We start from the raw sequence: 20,337 nt of genomic DNA, 5'->3' as shown, positions 1-20,337 counted from the left end.
TGTCCTACCACAGTTTCGCTGATGGGGGAGTTTCCCCCAGCTGCCATGGCTTGCTGCCTGACATCAGTGTTCTCCGCGTGAGCGCCACTGTGAGTACATTACCGTGTCACATGATCCGGGCAGGGGTGAAATGAGCAAGCAGCATAATCTCGATGGGCTTATCGACTACCATGCCACAATATTCCTTCTATTGTAGTTTTATTGCATTCCATGAGCTTGCTTAGTGCCCTATAAAGCTGATCATGTTAAACAGCTGCAGCTTTCCATACAAACTCACTTATCTAAGGAAATATAGGAAAACAGCTCAGAATTCCACCTCCAAACCACCCCCACTCCAGGATGTGGACTAGTCTGTAAATGATTTATCATGAGGGGACAGCAATTTGGCAGCAGCAACATAATCAACGCAGAAGGTGGAAGTTTTCTGCTCTGGTTAGTCAACCTTCGGTCTGTAGGGTTCAATGAATAGAGTTTCATTGAGATTCTGATGCAATATGCAAAAGGATGGCCGTGACATATCCTTATTATTTATCCCCAGTTGTTTTATAGATACACAAACATATTTAATCATTCACATTTATAGCATTGGCAGAATGTCAGAATGACACTTTGGTGTGCTCCCTGAGAATATTGTCACATATACACACGCATGTGATTTTGTGTTTTTGTCACGGTTTACCTCTAGTCAATGTCTGCATATTGGTATATTTGTATTTATATATTTTTTCATATTTTTGCAGATAATTGTGTCTGTATATATTTACTTATGTGTGCATTGTGTGCAGACATGTCTGTGCTTTTGTGTGTCTGCTTATTTGCAGTTCCCTGCGTTTGTGTGTGTGTGCTTATTAGTGGCTGTGTGTGTCTGTGTGCGCACATTTATTTGCAGCTCGGTGCGTGTGTGTGTCCGTGTGCGTGCGTGCACAAGCAGGTCTCCCAGACCCTCTCAGCAGCTTACCCAGCCAAAGGTCAGTCCTCTTAAAGGCAGAATCGGGAGGGATCAGGCAGTAATTACTACCGCTAATGCCATTTACTCTTTTGCTTCTCTGACTAGATTAGCATTACTATTGCAGCCAGCACCGATGCCCGAGTCCCAGTACAGACGCCTGGTGCGCTTTGACAAGCATGCTCCCAAGGTCTGGCTTCCAGGATGCCCTGGACAGCTGCCCGACATGGGCCAGGGACAGTGGGGGACAGGCAGAGAGGGGTAGCGAGAGAGTAGGAGCAAGGGTGGCTCTGTGTAAACAGGTTGACAAACGGTAGCTGTGGCTGCTTTGTTAGCTGTGGCTGCGATGGGAGAGGACTGTGTTAATGGATTCTGTTGAGTGCATCCACGCAGTGTTGCACCACCACTCTGTCGCCCACCCCCCAGGCCCCGAGTGCTCAGCCTGCACTCTTGTTTGGGCTAAGGGAGGGCGGGTTCGGAAGGTGGATTGAAAACCCCGCTGGTGCATGTAGGCAAGTGCGGCTTCATTTGGGTTGGAGTACACTAGCACTTGGGGTCTGACATGAAATGCGGCTTCTGTCTTTGTACACATTTGTTTTAAAGGCAAATGCGGGTGAATTTTATGCATGTTGCAGAGTGGATGGAGTGGTTTGGATGTTTTAAGTCCTAGAATATCACTGAGGTGTGTACAGGTGTGTGTGTGTGTGTGTGTGTATAAGAGAGACACACACAAAAAGAGGGAGAGAGAAGTAAAAAAAAGTAACAGGAAGTGCTCTGTGAATATTCATAGATGTGTAAATATGTAAATGTGAAATCTGTGCTAGTTAAGGGAAATGCAGGAACAGTATACTTTGTGAACACTGGGTATATATTCTAGAAATATTCAACCAAAAATAACTCAACAGAAATGCTCAGACCCCGCTCTATGCCCAAAACACCTTCGGTAGCATAAACTAGCTTTATTATGCTAATTGCGACTTTATTATTGGGCTGTATTATTCATAGATAGAGCAATTACAGTACAACAGGTTATAATTGATTTGTAACCAACTCAGAGATGTGTGAGAGATATTAGGTTCCATTTTTAAGGGCTACAGTGTAATTACTACTTAACACACAGTGGCAATGGACAATTAGGAATGAATATTTTTCCTTAGCAAAAACTGTTGCTATCCCTAGACACTGTATGTTTATGAGTGTTTGCCATATGTCAGCTTGTACTCAGTTGATGATTGGTGTTGCAACACAAACCACAAACAGAACCCAACTGCAGTGTGCTGGGGTCTCCCAGTCGCCTTCTTTAAGCTCAAACATGGAACTTTGTGAAAACGCTGAGCTGGGTAATGCAAGCAGGTGTCGCTTCCCCCCATTTAATGTGCAATAAAGGCTAATTGCAAGGTGAGCGCCCACCCGACGTCGCCCTTTCTCTTAAAACACCAGCAGCCTGCAATTATTCAGTACTGAAGTGGTCAGTGTTACGAAACGGCTCTGTTACCCCTCTCCTGCCTGCCCTCTCACCCCACCCCCGCTCCCACACACTCACCCGGCCACCCCTTATCGGCTGCCGCCACGCGACTGCAACTCTGGCTCCGTGAGGAAGAGGCGCTCATGTGCGTCTGTTGATCCGTTCTTTTGATTCGCCCCATGCTGCTTTTGCCACAGTGCCAACTGTAATGCCAGGTTTGGCATGGCAGATTGCATGGGACACTGTGGGTAGGAGAGCAAGGGCAGGGGAAGGGAACTACCAAGTGGAGGAAAGGCACGATTATTTATGTAGCACTTTTCAAACAATTCAAAGCGGCAATTCAAAGTGTTTGAGAAACAATGGTTGTACCACATCCACCCAGGCTGAACGTGACACACAGCAGCCAGATTTCTAACTATATAGGGTCACCGTTTGAGCTTATAGCATTCCAGATGCCAATGATAATGAAGAGGCCTGATCGTGTTCAAATAAGTCTGGCCTACTAGCCCTGTTTGCTCTGCCTCGACCAGGGCACGGTGAAAGCACACAAACACACAGGCAAATAGACACAATCCCCCAGCTGTTTTCTTAAGCAAACTGAGGTTCAGTCTGAAATGGGAGGCTAATGCATGGGGAGAAATATCATTTCTGCCATAATGACTCTGCAGTGCATCATACACAGACACACACACACACACACACACACACACACACTACAAGGATTTCCCCCTAGACTTTTACCAATTCAAAGATGACTAATTAGAATGCTTTTACTACTGAGTTGATTAAAATAGCTCTCCATAGTGAACAATACTCTGCCAGTATTTCTTTGTTAACTGGCTTATTTGTATGAGCCAGGAGAGTGCAAATAAGGACAAATAGTATCCTAATTCACATGTAAGTTCTTGTGTAGACTTATTTGTATAGGAAAGCAAACCTTCCATCATAGGTGCATGAAAGAAAAGGCATGGAACTCCAATCAGTGGCAGCAGAGCAGAGCAGTCGAGAAGCTCTTTTCTGAAGCAGCCCTCTTCCATTTTATCCTGGATGATGGTGCTCTTCACACACATCTGATGCACCAGTTTTCTCCAGTTCTTTAAGGTTTTGAGTACATACAGTCTGATTATACACAATATTAATGACCCATGAGAGCTGACAAACACTTTACAATATTTTGAAAAGGAATGAATATTTATTACAGAAAAAGCAAAAGCAAAACTCCAAATTGTTATTGATCTAAGGTGAATTGACACAAACTTCAAATTACTGTTGTAATTTTATCTGTTTATTGCTTTATTTATTTCTCTCCAGGTGTGGTGTCTGTTATATTGTTCTTCTATGTGATCAGATTGAATAGGCTTGTTTTTCTCTGTTAGCCTGCTTTACTGAATATGTAGCAAGAGCCAAAAGCAAACAGTACAGCAACTACTATTTCCATTGACGGACTGAAAACTGTGGTTGATGTGTTGAAAATGAGTATTCTGTTGCCAAAGATTGCATAATTTAATGCCCCAGACATTAAAGTGTAACAACTGCCTTTTAGCCCTGCCACCCTTCTCCATGCTCCTTCAAGATTCTGGAATAAATCTCACTTGTCAAGGTTATGTAATCAGGGGCAGGGAAGTTACAGAAAGATGCCCTCCAGATAACATAACATTAGCTAGGCTAGCTAGCACAAACATGACAGACAGTGAAAGTAGCTGCAGGAGTATTGATTCTGAAACTCATCAATTTATACTGCCACAATTCAGCTCTAAGTGTTTGAGCCAGTATCTAAAATTTCTGACATGAGAGGGAGAGCGCAAGAAATTGATAGGCCATAAAGCTAGTTGGTAGATCAATTAAAGGAGCAATAAATCATTTAACTAGCAAAAACAAGCGAACAATATTAATGAAAGTGATTTATTTTATTTTCATTATTTTATGTAAAGTACAACTCACATGAGATGACAAATTGCTTTGTAGTCCTCAAATAAACCAGTTTATGCTCCACTTGGAGGCAGCAATTTTTAAGATTTAGGCTTCATGCTAATTACGTACTATACAATAATACTAAGAGGTATACACTGTATACTGATCTTAATTTGGCAGGTTATTATACAAAATATTAATATACTGCTCCGTGTTGTACTAACACAAAGTGATGAAGTGCTGCTATGTCAATATGCAACATTGCAAGCAGTGACAATTACTTTGGACATAGGTATTAAACCTAAAATAGTTACACCTGATATTCTACCTTGTTTACAAATATGGATAAGTTAGCTAAATTTAGCTACCATCAGCTAGCTAACTAGCTAGCTAATTAGCTTGCTTACAAAGGCCACACACTGAGCTAGGTGGCTACCATGGCTAGCTAAATTACAAAAAGTAACGTGTTACAAGCAGCATTCTCACTAAAATTGTCACTATTATATTTATTAAATCTAAGTTTTAGTTACATTTATTTGTTGTCCTGCCCACATTATTGCTAAACTTGCATCATTGTCCACTACTTTTTCAAATATTTTCGAGATGTGATTAGCTCCACCCTTTATGTCTTGCATTGCATTATGGGACAATAGTGTCCATCCAAACCGTACTAGAAGAATGACTGGTTCTAAGTATTCATCGTGGGTTTTGTGTATACTACATTTTGACATTTTTACTATACTACATACAACATACTCAAAAACTACTTAGTAATTAGTATTAGTAATTACTACACAACTGGGATGCACCGTTAGTACAGAACTTCTGAAACATCCAGACCACTAGGTGTCGGCATAATGGCTGCTTCATAAGATGAAGAAGAGTCACTGGAAAAAAATTATTTCTCCTTTCAGCTTTTAACCTTTACAAAAGTGGGCTCGCATTTTTTTTTCCACTGTGTCTCTAGGACCTACCGGCATAAAATCCCTAGGACACCCTAGGTCTACCTGGAGTATCACATCTCTCCGCACATGGCTTATATTGTATAGGCTTCTCTAAGACATCCATATCCACATGGTGGGTGTTTACAGATGATCCGTCATACTTGTTGCACTTTCCTTTTTGGTTTGAAAGGCTTCTGGCATGGAAAGGGTTAACTTCACAACTGTGTCAAACATCCGCACAGTTGACTGTGTCCTCCCTGAAATATTAATGCATCCTGTCAATATGCGGGAGGATAGAATGCAGAAAGGGCGGGGGGGGGGGATAAGAAAAGCAAAGAAGGGAGTGCATGATGGCAGTACCGCACCAGCTAACAACACCCCTGGCTGTTCCATGATATGATTGAATTTAATTTTGTCCCTCTTCCTACCTACTGAAATTCATACTCTTTCTGAACTGACACCTGTGAAAGATGCATGGAACAAAACCATGCACTGAATTGCACGTGCGTTTCCCGAAATGCGGATCCCAGATTTTAAAAACAGATGGCAGAGCCCATGGAGGAGTGCAAGGGAAATTCATTGTACTTCATCCTTACCCTGCTTATGCTGTGGCTGAATCACTAGCTTGCACTGGAAGAGAAATGGCAAGTGTGGAAGGCTGGTGTTAAAGCATAGGAGAACTGAAGAAGCGTCTCTCCCCGTTATGGGCGGCACATCACTTTTGCTCCTTCACATTCCAGAAGGTGGAGAGTGCTCTGCAAGTATGAGCTCCTAAAAAGCTGACAGAAGCCTTGCCTGAGTGCGGTGAGAGACAGAGAGAGAGAGAGAGAGCTGGATAATGATTGAAAGACTTCTTCCCTTTGCCTTACTTTAGTACTTTCCTTAGTTAGTTGTCTGGATAATGGCTCTGTCTCGAGGGTTGCCGTGACTCTGTATGTAATGGAGAGGGAGATTAAGCTCGCCCGGATGCATCACAGTGAAACACCGCTTCTCACTCAAGCACCCATGTTCCAACTCTACTTTGCCTGCCATTACTCTTTGTCTAAATAGAACGCCTGCAGCTCAACATTTCCCTCTGCTGGCTGTGACGGGTAAAACAGTTCCAACATTTATGCTCTCCCCCTCAGCAGATGACAATCTCCTTTCATCTCTCCACACACAGCTTCTTGATATTCAGAGAATCTGCACTGGTGGTGAAAATAATTTCATTTATGTGTTTTATGTAAAAGTCATCAAAGTGGAAGTGTATCTGCAAGCTGTAAACAAAGGGCCACAAATAAAAAATTCATTAGTATTAGCAAGCAATTATTATTCACATCCACCCAGTCTGTGAAATGGCCTCAGTATCATATAGAAATCTGTGGAAGCCAGGAGCAGGTGTCACATATCTTGACTATGACGCGATGGAGGGCAATTAAAACTAGCATACTGCCAGCAGTGATGTACACTGACACACCTCTCCATACACATGCCTGTCTGTCTGTCTCTCTCGCACACACAAACCACACACAAACACACACACACACACACACACACACACACACACACACACACACACACACACACACACACACACACACACACACGCTCCAGTCTGTTTCTTTCTGCAGCATATGCCTGCATACATTATAAAAGGGAGTGGCTGTGGCTTTTTTTGTTAGAATGTATGGACAGATTCAGTGCATTAGATATATTATCGAAACTAAATATTGTCTTCAACTGCTACAATAAGGGACTAAATAAATCATCTTTGAACCGCAAACTCATGTACTTTTGCATGTGGCGGAGTGTAATTTTTTCAAACTGTTGATTCAAGTGTCCTTTTTTATATGTGATTAAAGGGATGTTTCAGGCTAATTGTAATCTCTGTATCAAAAGCATTATCTGACAAAAATGTTGGCACTTCTCCTCCTAGCAGTGAACACAAAATACCTTATTTCATACAGTACTGTAAATATATATTTAAAACAAATGTAAGGCACGTTATAGAAAATTCATGATTGTTTTCTGTCAAAAGTCAGATTGAGATAGAGAAGGAGAAGTTACTGTCATTGTTAAAGGTACAAGAAAGGAAACTCGTTAAAAGTAATTTTAACATGATTATAAAACAAAAACATAAAAATAAAATAATTGTATAAAATAATTTACAGTGCAATGAATGTCAAAAAGAAAAATCTATGCATTATTAAGAGCTCTGTTAATTTAATTTCACCATCATTGAGTTTATGTGATGCAAGGTATAACATATATAATATTGGTGGTAACACTTGAATTTCAGTGATCCTTTAAAAATGATTAATAAACTCAACAGAGTACCTGTAACATTGTCATTAATAAATCAGATAAGAGTTTGCATACAACTGTAGTCATGTTTACTCATAAGCGGAACAGTTCAAGAGTCAGACACCAGCTATCACACCTCAAACCAACCCAATTTACCTTAACCTCAAACCAAAACCTAATCCTGATCCTAACCCTAATCAACATCGAGTTAAAAAATTTTGAAAACAGCATGTCTATAACAGCTTGTTGGGTATAAGATGGTAAGCATTATACCTATTATATGTTCAGTGAATTCTCAGGTTAACATCTGCAGATATGAACTTGGCACTCAAAATAAACTGAAAAATGTAATCAAATTATAAACATCTTAAATACAGCTAAGTCTCTTGATTAATCTACTAGATGTATTTAGATTCTTTACTACAGCTATGTCATTGATATGTTACCGAGTATATTGAGTATGTATTTAATCAATCAGTCTGTCTGTCTGTCTGTCTGTCTGTCTGTCTGTCTGTCTGTGTGTGTGACACTGCTTGATCTCAGACTCGGGGTGTCCGTGCACAGGTGGCTGTATGAGAGAGCCCCAGCAAGACTGTGTGCTCAGCATGTGTGTTAAAGCCTCTTTCTCCATTTTTGGTTTGCAGGAGCAGCACCATGGAGAGAGTGTTCATGTGCCTGGCCCTGTTCGTGCTGCCCGCCACCGCCATGCTGTGCCCCAAGCGCTGCACCTGTCAAAACCTGCTGCCATCCTACACTGTTCTGTGTGCCAAGACGGGCCTGCTCTTCGTGCCGCCCAACATAGACCGCCAGACCGCCGAACTACGCCTGATGGACAACTACATCACCACACTCCGCCACAGGGACTTCGCCAACATGAGCAGCCTCATCCACTTGACCCTGTCTCGCAACACCATCAGTCTGATCCTGCCCTATGCCTTCGCTGACCTGCAGGACTTGCATGCCTTGCACTTGGACGCCAACCGCCTAACCATGCTGGATGACACACACTTACAGGGCCTGGTCAACCTGCGTCACCTCATCCTTGCCAACAACCAGCTGCACAGCATCTCTGATGGCGCCTTCCAGGATTTCCTGGAGACGCTGGAGGACCTGGACCTGTCCTACAACAACCTGGTGGACATGCCATGGGACACCATTGGTCTTCTGGTCAGCGTCAACACCCTCAGCCTGGACCACAACCTCATCGAGTTTGTACCTGAGGGCATCTTCTCCAACTTGCACAAGCTAGCAAGGCTGGACATGACATCCAACAAGCTCAAGAAGATCCCGCCTGACCCACTCTTCCTGCGCATCCCCGTCTATGCCAAGATGAAGGGCTCACCGCTGACGGCACTGGTGCTGAGCTTTGGCGGCAACCCGCTGCACTGCAACTGTGAGCTGGTGTGGCTGCGGCGTCTCACGCGTGAGGACGACCTGGAGACGTGCGCCTCACCTAAGGAGCTTGCCGGGAAGTACTTTTGGACCATTCGTGAGGAGGAGTTTGTGTGCGAGCCACCTATGATTACGAGGCACACATCCAAGATGTTTGTAATGGAGGGCCAGGAGGTAAGCTTACGCTGCCGTTCAGTAGGTGACCCTGAGCCCACCACCCACTGGGTCAGCCCAGACGGCAAGCTGATAAGCAACACATCACGAACAACCTCATATGAGAATGGCTCACTGGACATCCTCACCGCCTCGGTGAAGGACTCAGGCGTGTTCACATGCATAGCGTCCAATGCGGCAGGCGAGGCCACGGCACCTGTGGAGCTGGTAGTAAACCCCTCGCCCCATTACGACCCCAAAATGGAGCCTGAACCAGGCCCCTCAGACATGCCCACCTCCATCAAGTCGAACAGCAGTGGTGGTCAGCCACGGACAGAGCACCGTGTCAGCGTTTCTGAGATTACAGCAACGTCAGCCACTATCCGCTGGCCTTCACAAAGCCATATCCCTGGTATTCGTATGTACCAGATCCAGTACAACAGTTCTACAGATGATATCCTCATTTATAGGTGAGTGCCAAAGACTTCTACTTCTTCACCACTGTCTAACAATTACTGAGTAATGTTTCAAAAAAACAGCTTTCTTCTTACTCTTTGAGTACCCAGATGTTATGACTTTCCTGATAATGTGGCATTGCCCGAGTGCCGCAGGGCGTGGAGCAGGACGCACAGACTCTCTCGGCAAACTTGCAGACAAGGGTAGCACTCACACATAACAGTTATGACAAACATGAAGACACTTGGGTAAAGGATTAACATAGGCAGGACAAACCTAAATACATACATCCAATTTCAAATACTAACATGCAGACAAACAATAACCAACGATGAGGCATGCACCGACTAGGGTTTAAATAGACATACACACATTAAACACGTAATGCTGTACACGTGCGTGCCTTCGAACATGAGTGAACCCCCCTGCAGGTGGCAGGCCGTACCACGTGACTTGTGGGGGGGGAGCGTCCCATGACAGATAAGGTCAATCTTAGTTTCATAAACATACATAGAACTTACGTTTGTGTGCCCTATGGAATTATTTGTTTTTAAATGAGTATTTAATAAATACTCTCTCTCTCTCTCACACACACACACACACACACACACACACACACACCAAATAATAATTCTTCCAGTCATATTTTTCCTTCTATCAGACACCTGGGAGTTTGAGAGTGTGGTGCAGTGCTTTTGCTGTTCCTAAGATTGCGCTCTTCTGGACTAAGATTTATGTTGTCATTCCTAGGATCTGTTGTTGGAGCCACTACTCCATCTTAGGGGTCATAGTCACAAATGCGCTTATCACCACTGGGACAACTTTGGCATAAACTTTCCACATTCTGTGTCTACTATCACGATGTCCAGTGGATTCACCACTACTTGTTTTCTATCTGGACCTGAAGGTCCCACAGGATCTTAGCCTTGTTGTTCTCCATCACATCACCATTTGACTAAGGCACTCATTCTTGGGGGCCATTGCTTGATATATTCATGGATATTTTGTGTCTCACCCTGAACAATGAATCTTGCTCTTTGTAGGCCTCTTTTCACATCCACCCAGCTGGCAAACAGCTTTTGGATGTTGGATCTTAGGTGATGTATGCCCCAGTGAGTGTCTCATTCATTGTGATGAGTTTTCTGATGTTGGCATTGGCGTCTTCCAGTTCTTCTCTTGGCCCACTTATTGTGCCTGCTGGGCATCTGATGACTGGCAGGGGATACATGTTTATGGCTTTCACCTTATTTTTCCGAATTCAACTGGATGTTGCTCTTGTTATTGTTTCTGCCTCATGGTTTCAATGTCATTGGAGAATCTCCAAGTATTTGAAGCTGTCCTTCGGGTCTGTTATTTAACATTATGGATGTTCATTTTCCTCTGTCCTGATCACTTTTTCCACTTTTTACTGTCAACCAACCACACTTCTGCAACGCCAGTGACATTCCTATGTCCTTGCTGTAGACGCTGTTCAGGTGGATCAGTGAGTCAATGTCTCTTTCTATGCTGACCTACAGCTTGATGTCATCCATGTACAGGAGGTGGCTGATGGTAGTTCTGCTCCTGAATCTGTAATTGTACTCACTCTTATTCATAATCTGGCTGAGAGGAAACAGGCCTATTCAGAACTGCAGTGGGGACATTGCATCTTTCATATATGCCACACTTTATGGTGACCTGGACAGTGTCTTTATGTTGGCTTCTGGTGTTGTCCTCCAGTGTTCCCTTGAGTTCTGGATGAAGGCCCTTATGGTCTTTTTGACTTTATACAGGGCTAGGCATTTGAGTATCCAGATGTGTAGTCCATCAAAGCAATGCTTAGGTTGGTCTGTCTGACCTTGGAATCCTGATGGACAACTGATTGTGAGTAGGTGGTGTTTTGAACTTCTGGTAGTGTTACCAACTCCCTTATGAGCAGTACTCTTGCATATATGCTCATTCATCTTGATGTCCTTGATGTCTTTGATGACAAGACCTGTCCTGCCTTGGCCAGCATGGATGGGAGCCAGTAGTTATTAGCTGGTAGCTGGGACTAACCAATTATTCATGTTTCTAACCTGCTGTGAGACATCTGCTTTTGCAATGCTGAATGTTTCTTGCTCTGGGAGATTGAGGTGTTCTGCTTTGAGGTCTCTTAACCTCTAAGTGCAGGTGTTATGTGATGATTCATTTTCCTTTATGCTCTTTCAGTACTGTTCTGTTTGAGCTCTGCATGGATCCACAGTCAGGGTTGCACTGAAACTGAGAATATACTTTGGATGGTTTATTGGTGAAGAAGACATGTACTCTTTTGGCCACTGCTTCTTTTATTTATCTGTGCAGTCTGGTTGCCAGTGCTGTTAACCTTTGTTTAGAAGATACTAGAGCCTAATTTATTGGCTGTCCCTTTGTACATCTTCCATAGCTAGGCCCCATCTTTGATCTTTATGTCCTTCTGGAGCTCTGACAGTTTGCTGACTTTCTTCCAAATTGTTTTTAATCTTGTTTTCTTGCCTCTATTTCTAAAAGGAACAGCAGGAGTGTCCTCTGACTTGTATTTTGTAGCCTAGGGTTTCAAGCATGACTACAGCAGTGGCATATTTGTTCCTTTCAGTTAGATTGTTGGTCATGTGTCTATTGCTGCATTCATATTTGCTAGCATACGTACTAATTTGAGAGAGCCTATAGCAGTAGATGACAATAGTCAGCAAAGGTGTCAGCAAAGACAGTACCAACTTTTAAATTAACTGCTATCAATGGCTACATAGCAGTGACAAATAACATATGACTATTTTCACATTAAAGCCTTAATCTCACCATTCTAAATACCATTTATAACATTAATGAGCATGGAAACAATGATGAAAAATCTTCGTTCCATGCTAGTACTGTGGTTCAGTTTAATGAAACTCAGTCGCATGAAGCATCTGCTCAGCTTCACTTACCACTGTCATCCAAACAATAATTGAGGGAATAATCATAGCATACAACTATAAAGATTCTAGTTAAATCTGTTGCTGCCCAAATCCTCTTCTCAACCATACAATTCCATGGAATCTGTCTACCTTTGGCATTACTCCTTGAAAAACATGATGCTTAGTTACTCCCTATCCTCAAGGTTCTAAAGTTACATTTTATTGAACAAATGGATTAAACAATCAAAACAAATGATGGCTAAGTTCCTCTGATTGATATGCTATAGAATGAATACCTCTTGAAAGCGGTTACTTGGAGTCAAGTGTTCCAGTCAAATCAGTGTCTGGACTGGATCTGCCCTGCTTTAAAAAAGACACAATCTTGGTTACCTGCTATACACCACAGAATTATATCCAGCAGTATGGCTCAATCAAAATGATTTCTGGGGACCTCCAAAGAAAAGTTGTTCCCACTCATAGGAATTGAGCCTCCAACATTTCAAAATCAGGTACACTTTACAAGAAAAACAATAAAAAAGTTGTGTTCTTGGGAGGTTACCACAGGGGAAAGCACTGCTGCCCCAAATATAATAGCTGTCCATCACAAGTTTGCTGAACACCAACTAGATGTTGTGCAGTACCACTGAAACCTTTTTTAAGGACAGATGAGATGAAAGTTGAAGTTCTTGGCAAATGTACATTGTTTTTTGCTTGAAAAAAAAATAAGCGCAGCCTCCTAACATGAAAACCTAATCTGAGCTTTGAAGCATGATCGAACAAGTATGACAGCATGTGTATGCATATGATGGATTTGCAAAGGCTGAAGAATGATCTCCATGTTATAGGAGATTCTGCAGCAAAATGTCAGGGTATCTGTAATCTCAAAAGAAACTCAAAAGAAGCAGGGTGAGCCATTATAAATTGGCCTAAAATGCAGATGCTAAAACACCTTAACCACTAAGCACAGCTAATTAGTAGCTACAGAAAGCAGTTACTGCTAAAAAAGAGATTCCTCTAGTCAATCCAAATTGTACAGGTTTAGTACAGGTAGGGACAATGCAGTTTGGACTGATGGATGTTTTATGGAAACAGAACCTCTACAGTTAATTTGTGTTACTCCCATCAAATGTAAATCAGAGGATAAATGAAATAAGATTATGTATCATTATCATCATGTTTTAGACATAATCCCTTGGTGATATCCAGATTCCTGTTAATATGTTGTGTCATGTTTTAATATGTTTTAATATGTCTCACTTCTTTTCCTCTTTGATAGAAGAGCACAGTAGATGTGTTGACACTAAAATGGGATTCAGAATAACTGGGGAAACGGTCTTTCAGGAATATCTGGAGCATCATTTGTCATTGCTGAGTTTAAATTAATATTAAGAAAGATCAGGTGATGTTTGCCATGGACTCTGTTTACAACTGAGTGGCTTGTGTATCAGATCAATAAACATTGCCCTGATTGTACACAATATTTTCAAATGATCTGGTAAGCATCCACTTGGATAGCACTCTTTTCTTTCTCTTTATTATGAGAACTCATCAGATTATAATGGCTCTCTACACAAACAGGTTTCTAAAGCTGATACTATTCTAATTGATTAATGAATTGATTCTGCATTTTGTTTGTAGGGAACAAGCTTCAAAGAGTAAGCCTTTTGTTGCTCCTCAGCTGAATCCTCTTCAGTTTAGGAGAAAAAACCCAAATTCCACTGATCAATACAAATGGCTTTAGATGGCATCCACACAGGGACACAGCAATATGTTTCAAAGACAGGTTCTGATACGCAGTGATCTAGCAGGTCTCTTTTCTACATTATATGACAATGAAAGGGCCATTCCCATTCATTTTGAGCATCCTCTGCCTGAGGAGAATCCCTGTCAAGTCTCAAGTCTCATAATTTCTGTACATATGAAAGGAATGCCAAGTTATTAGCAGCAGCTGCCTGATGTTTGCCAAGCAGGATCTGCATTAGACAATGGATGGGCTTGCAGAAGTCCAGCCTTGGAGGCGAGCCAGAACTGTTGCGTTTCGCAGCATTCCAAAAGCCCATCTCTAGTCCTAGTCTGCTCTTAAGGTGCTCAATTAGGAGTCACTCCATCACTCAAAAGGCCACAGCCAGCAATGATTTATTAAAAGACACATGCTCTGCGTTCTCCACTAATAAGATGAAAAACCAATACTCTCATGCAGCCCAAGATGCCTTAAGGATTGTTGAATTTTCCTGGTTGCTTGAATTCACTTGAACTCTTTGTGCACAAACTCCTGTTTCGGGGATTTCCACCATGCAGGAATGACTACATTGATTTTTCTCTCTTAATATTCTGTCCTGGCCCCTTCACCACTAACTCTAGTGATTCCTCATTAAAGGGGTCTGGGAGGGTGTAATTAATTTCTGCCATGTCCCCCTGGACAGATTACGAGCATAAAAAGATACATACGAAAAGCAATTTGCTGTTAATTATGCAAAAAGCAAAGGGAGTGCTTTTGGTTTACGATGGTGGAGAGTAATCAAAATGCCTTTCAGAATCAATTAGGTATACATGCTGCAGACTCCCTGCAGACAGTGAGAGGTTGGTAGAAAATAACTCAAGGTGCAGGCTGTCCTAAAGGGTTGAGAGAACCAGAGATTGTTTATAGAGTGTGACCTTGGGGGGGGTTTGATAAAGGGAGTCGGATAAAGTCTGGATAGTGTAGGAAGCTGCAAGATGAGAAGCTGCCTGAGAACATGAAGCAGCTGGCAGCAAAGAGCGGAAGGGTCAGGTGCTGCAAACTTTTAAGTGAGGGGAAAGGAGTGGTAAGATCAAGAAGGAAAGGGGAAGAACAGGTGTCAAAAGCATAATGCGGGTATACATTCAAGCTCAGAAAACACCAGACGCTCGAGGAAGACTTCATAGTGTACATTTGAAACCCAAGGCAAATGTCAGGTCTCCAGGGAATCATGAGATGCCGAATAAGTAGAACTGGCTGGAGAAACGCTGGGCAGGGTGAGGGTACATGGCAGTGGTGAGAGATGGCATAGAAAGCGACCCAGAGCTGGGTTAAGGTGGGTCCGGCAGAGGGAACAGGAATGGTTGCCATGAGAACAATGAAGATGCTGAGCACATGGCAGAGGGAGGTTTTAGAAAGTGGCTTATTAGGAAGTAGATTATTAGAATAGGGTGAGGTGCAGGTCATGTCGGAGAAGGTTACTGTCAGCTGTCATTAGGAGAAGGCTTACTGAATCCCCAGCGCACGAAGACACCCAGTCTCTCTCTCTCCCATTCATTTCTCTAGATTTTCTCTCACAGCATGCTACAAGTAGGTAATTAAACCGCACCACTTCTGCCACGCAGTGCCACACTCCTAACGTGTCAAATGCGGTGACCTCCGTGTGCCCCGCCACCCTCCTGACCTTTCACCCGTTGCATGCCCAGGCAACGTGACTGCAGGATATAACATACCACCCCACACCCCACAGCTGTTTAGCAGGCGTCTGCTGCAGTCATGAAGGGGAGAAGCCCTACTCAATATGTGTCGGTCACGCGGCCCGCCGCAGGCTCGGTGTGGCAGCTTGTTAGAGGCTGATTGTAGAGCAGCCTAGCCAGGCTCAGGTGGCTATAGGGGGCTGGCCACACTTACAGCCGCTGTGGCATGCTGCAGCACTGTCACTCAAGCAGCCTGTTTATGGGAAAGCAGACCATGCACAGGAATGATGTGCTGGGACGATCAGATGTGGCCCCATCACAGCTGGTTTTACTGAGGCAGGGTGAATTTTACAGTGCCTCAAATGCAGATAATTTGGTTCCACTGGTTTGTAGAGAGGAAAAAGCACAATATTTATATGGTCCTTGATGGTAATATTGAAAGTGCCCTATGCTGTTCTTAGATCTTCATGTGATGTGCATGACTCTGTTACACAATAGAGGATTACAATTCATATCCAATACATGTTGAATGTTTCTGAAATATGTGACCTCACTTGCTCCAAGCATTACCTTACATGAGTAATTTTACACATGAACAACTTCATGGTCAAACTCACACAAACACAAACACACAGAGAACAACTACCCTATACAAGCAGGTCTTTATCTTATCAGGCCAGTACACCAGGGCGTTGCAGTAACACTGATAAATAGAAAGGAAACATAGGTCAAAAAGCCTTGTCAGAAAACCCCCCACTGACTGAATGGCACACACAACCTGGGGAGCAACACATAATATTTACACATGGCCATGCATGGTAGAGGAGCATGCATGTGTGTCTGTGTGTGAGTGTGTATTACAATGTGAAGGTCACAAGTAATTTGACTGTAATCGGAATGTAAGTTGTAGGGTCAGTCGTTCACCTGTGAAGGCTGTGCTAGACTTGTCCGCAAGCAATGTAGGTGACTTCTATAAAGCACAGACAGTAGTGTGCTAATAAACACAGACAGTAGTGTGCCTTGCAAACACACACACACACAAAATATATATATATATATATATATATATATATATATATATATATATATATATATATATATATATATATATAAAAATTTCAAGGAATACACATTTAACCACTCACAGCCTATCTTTAATGTCCCTTATTATCAGTGTGCGGGACTGAGTCCCAATTGTGCCATGAGCTGTTTATTGCCAGGGGTCCCTGCAATTGCTATTCGCTAGAAACTGCAGGATTCTTTTTATCCCCTGTCGCTATGCAGTGTGCCAGCCAATCAGGCATCTCCCTAGTCACAAGTAGAGAATGCTTTGATTTGTCCTGCCCTTCACTGTGGTAAGCTTGAGCAATACTGTCAGTGCTACAGTGATACCAGACACTAAATGTAACAAAACGTATTGCTCCATTGTGTATTGTTTGATTTTTCTGCATTTTGCATTTCACATATTTTCCTTATTTCTACAATAATACAGGGCCATGTATGTCTTTATATCTTTCTCAAATAAAAAATCTTTAATTTTTTTCTTGCCATTTTTCCCCCACTTTCCACTTTCCTCTGCCCATCACTCACTTTCTCCCTCTCTCTCGCTTCTACACATACACACACGATCTCAGGATGATTCCCGCCTCCCACAAGCTGTTCCAGCTGAACGACCTAGCATCGTCGCGCGACTATGAGCTGTGCGTGCTGGCCGTGTATGACGACGGCATCACGGCACTCACAGCCACCCGTCTGGTGGGCTGCGTTGCGTTCAGCACTGAGCGCGACTTCCACCACTGCCGATCGCTCCATGACCAGTTCCTGGGTGGCACTATGATCATCGTTATTGGCGGCATCATTGTGGCGTCCGTGCTCGTCTTCATCTTCATCCTGCTGATGAAGTACAAGCTTCACAGCCAGCATTACAAGCAGAAGGCCGCCCGCGTCAGCAACGTCTGCTCACAGACCAACGGTAGCCAGCAGGGGGCAGCCCTGGTGGTGGGCCCCCCTCCCCGCTCCTCCTCCTGCTCGGGCGCTGCCAGCAAGCCCTCAGCCCCACTGAGCCAGGAGAGACCAGAGGGCTACGCAGCCCAGGAGAGGGGTTATGGTACCCTGAAAGGCACCACAGTGGTGGACTTGAATCCCGACTATGGGAAGTCAGTGAGAGAGGAGGATTCTATATCGCAATAACACAGGGTCAAGCTCTGCTACACCACCCAACCAACTCTCCTCTTCTGTATGGTTTTTGTTTTTTGTTGTTGTTTTTTTTGTTTGTTTGTTTCTGGTGCTGGGGTCTCTCTGCCTTACTGAAGATTACCTCCTGTCCAAGGTGAGTTCATCTTTTCTTCTTCTGTTAAGATTTGTTGCTAAGCAACTGGTAGTCATAGAACCTCACAATGTTGCAGATGGTGAGACATTTAGTATTTGTTAGTACTGCCAGTTAGTACATACATTACAGCCTAACAAAGAGATATTTTTCCTTTATCTGTCTTGAAATGGACAGACTGACTACAGATTAGTTCAAATGTGTTTGTATTGCTTTTTTGTAAGAGTAAGGAGACTCCAGTGAACATAATAGTGAATGTTTACAACATTCACTATTATGTTCGCCAGACGCCTTTGTATATCAGCACATTATGTCCATTTGTTATGATAATCCCTACTAAGGATTAACAAGCATATGCTTACTTTGTTGTTATGAAGCATTAGAGCTGTACATAGGTATTTGTGTGAAGCAGGGGGTGTATTTAAATATCCACTTCACGGCAGCATTACGTCCACAAAGAGAAAGTGATGAAAATCCCTCTATTTCAGCCACCACTTCCACGACCCCCACCCACGTGTCTGAGAACTGGTGGGAATAAGCAATCATCATAAACCTCACACAGCACCTAGATGCAGTGAGAGAGGGAAGGAGGGCAAGGGGGAGCGAGGTTGTAGAGGAAAATAAGCCCCCACTTGGCTTGCCACCTGTCCTCGTGCTGGCTCTCGTATTTTCTTTTCTGCGAAACCAATCATCAGCGCCCCAGCGACATTAAGGTGTATTTTAGTTGCAGCTCGAGTGCATCTGGAGAGTCAATCTCCTCCACAACTGTGCAGTTTGAGTGTGAATGGAGCTCAGTGTGGGATGTGGAGAATGGCTAATTCTTGCCAAAGCTGGGCACATGGGTGGTTGGGTGGCCAGGTTAGAGGGGTAGGGTTATAGCTGCTGGTTTAGAACGCTTGGCTTCTTGAGATTACTCCATTTAACATCATGGACATAACGTGAGACAGGCATCTTGGTCAATTGGTCATGGGTTAGTTCTACTGAAGTGCTTTGGCAGAGCATGTTGTAAAAATGGCCATGAACAGGTATACCGGTATGAAAGGTGCTCCTGTCAGTCGTGTTTGGTGTGAAAGCATGCCCTGTAATAGCAGAAGCTGATTCCAGCCTGACCACAGTCTGAAGCAAATGAACATTTCATAAGATTATTCCATAAGTGTTTATCCTTCTATATAATTAGATGCGGAGAGATTCATTATGTGATCAGACTTAAAAAATTTTAAAGTTTTGGAGTTTAGGAAGTGTCCTATACTGTGAAAATATAAGGAGGATGGCCATCATAAAATAATACTGCTTAATTTATAACTGCTCTCAGGATGACAGAGAACCTTTCTAAAGCTGCAATGAAGCTGGACTCTCTCTGAGTAAAAGTTTATCTACTATTTATCCTGAGGTACATGTTCAACTGCAATTCAGAATATAATGTGAATCACAGCAGGTAGTGTCCATTTCTTGTGGACATTTCCTTTAGCAACTGGTCTTGAGTATAGTGCAAGAAGAAATGGAAGAAAACATGCACTGAGTTCTCTAGCTAACCTGGAATTCTTTTTTTTACCTTGGCCTGAAAAGTGGAGAGAATACAACATGGCAAAAGATAGAGCGCATTTCAAAAGAGCCATAGAGAGAGAAGACAGGTAGTACAGAATATAAAAAAGCAAGAACGGATGATGCGGGAGATAGGAGAATAGGGATGTTTTGATGTGAAGTGAAGATAGGTGAAAAGGTGAGAGGGGTTAGACAGTTATAGAGGGGCAAAAGCTTTGAGCTTCAGATATGGAGACAGATGGGCTAATCTTTAGGGGGAACAGCATGCGGTGGAAGGGATGGGGCCCTGTCGTTGAGGGTAATCACTGTTGTTTGCATGCTACCAAAAGTGTGCCATAACCTCTTCATCATCTTCCTGCCAACAACAGTTCCGACCCAGAATCCCTCCTGACTGCGTCAGGCTAGTCTGTGCTAAAAATAGTTAGGACTTAGCGTTAGCGTGTTGCTGCTTGCAGATCACTAGTGAGCTGGAGCATGAAAACGGCGTCTGGCCTCACTCGGTTACCCCATACGACTTCCCCCCTCATTGTCCCTTTTCATTTATGCTCAGTTAGCTTATGTTGTCTGGAAGAGCTGTTTATTTCATATTGGACTATGCTTTCTCCGATGCT

General features: G+C 43.2%; 1 protein-coding gene across 1 annotated transcript in view; it reads left to right on the top strand.

Moving 5' to 3' along the window:
- si:cabz01090165.1 (uncharacterized protein LOC100333421 homolog) overlaps positions 1-20,337 on the top strand; it is a 102,693-nt gene that overhangs the window by 81,040 nt on the left and 1,316 nt on the right. The window contains exons 2-3 of the mRNA XM_027008014.2: positions 8,194-9,564; positions 17,493-18,187. Of these exons, the coding sequence (XP_026863815.1) occupies positions 8,204-9,564; positions 17,493-18,048 (1,917 nt within the window). The 5' untranslated portion in view covers positions 8,194-8,203 and the 3' untranslated portion in view covers positions 18,049-18,187. The remainder of the gene's footprint in view (positions 1-8,193; positions 9,565-17,492; positions 18,188-20,337) is intronic.

Source organism: Electrophorus electricus, chromosome 4 (assembly GCF_013358815.1).
Source record: "Electrophorus electricus isolate fEleEle1 chromosome 4, fEleEle1.pri, whole genome shotgun sequence".
NCBI classification, from domain to species: Eukaryota; Metazoa; Chordata; class Actinopteri; order Gymnotiformes; family Gymnotidae; genus Electrophorus; species Electrophorus electricus.
This window is presented reverse-complemented; position numbering and strand designations above follow the sequence as displayed.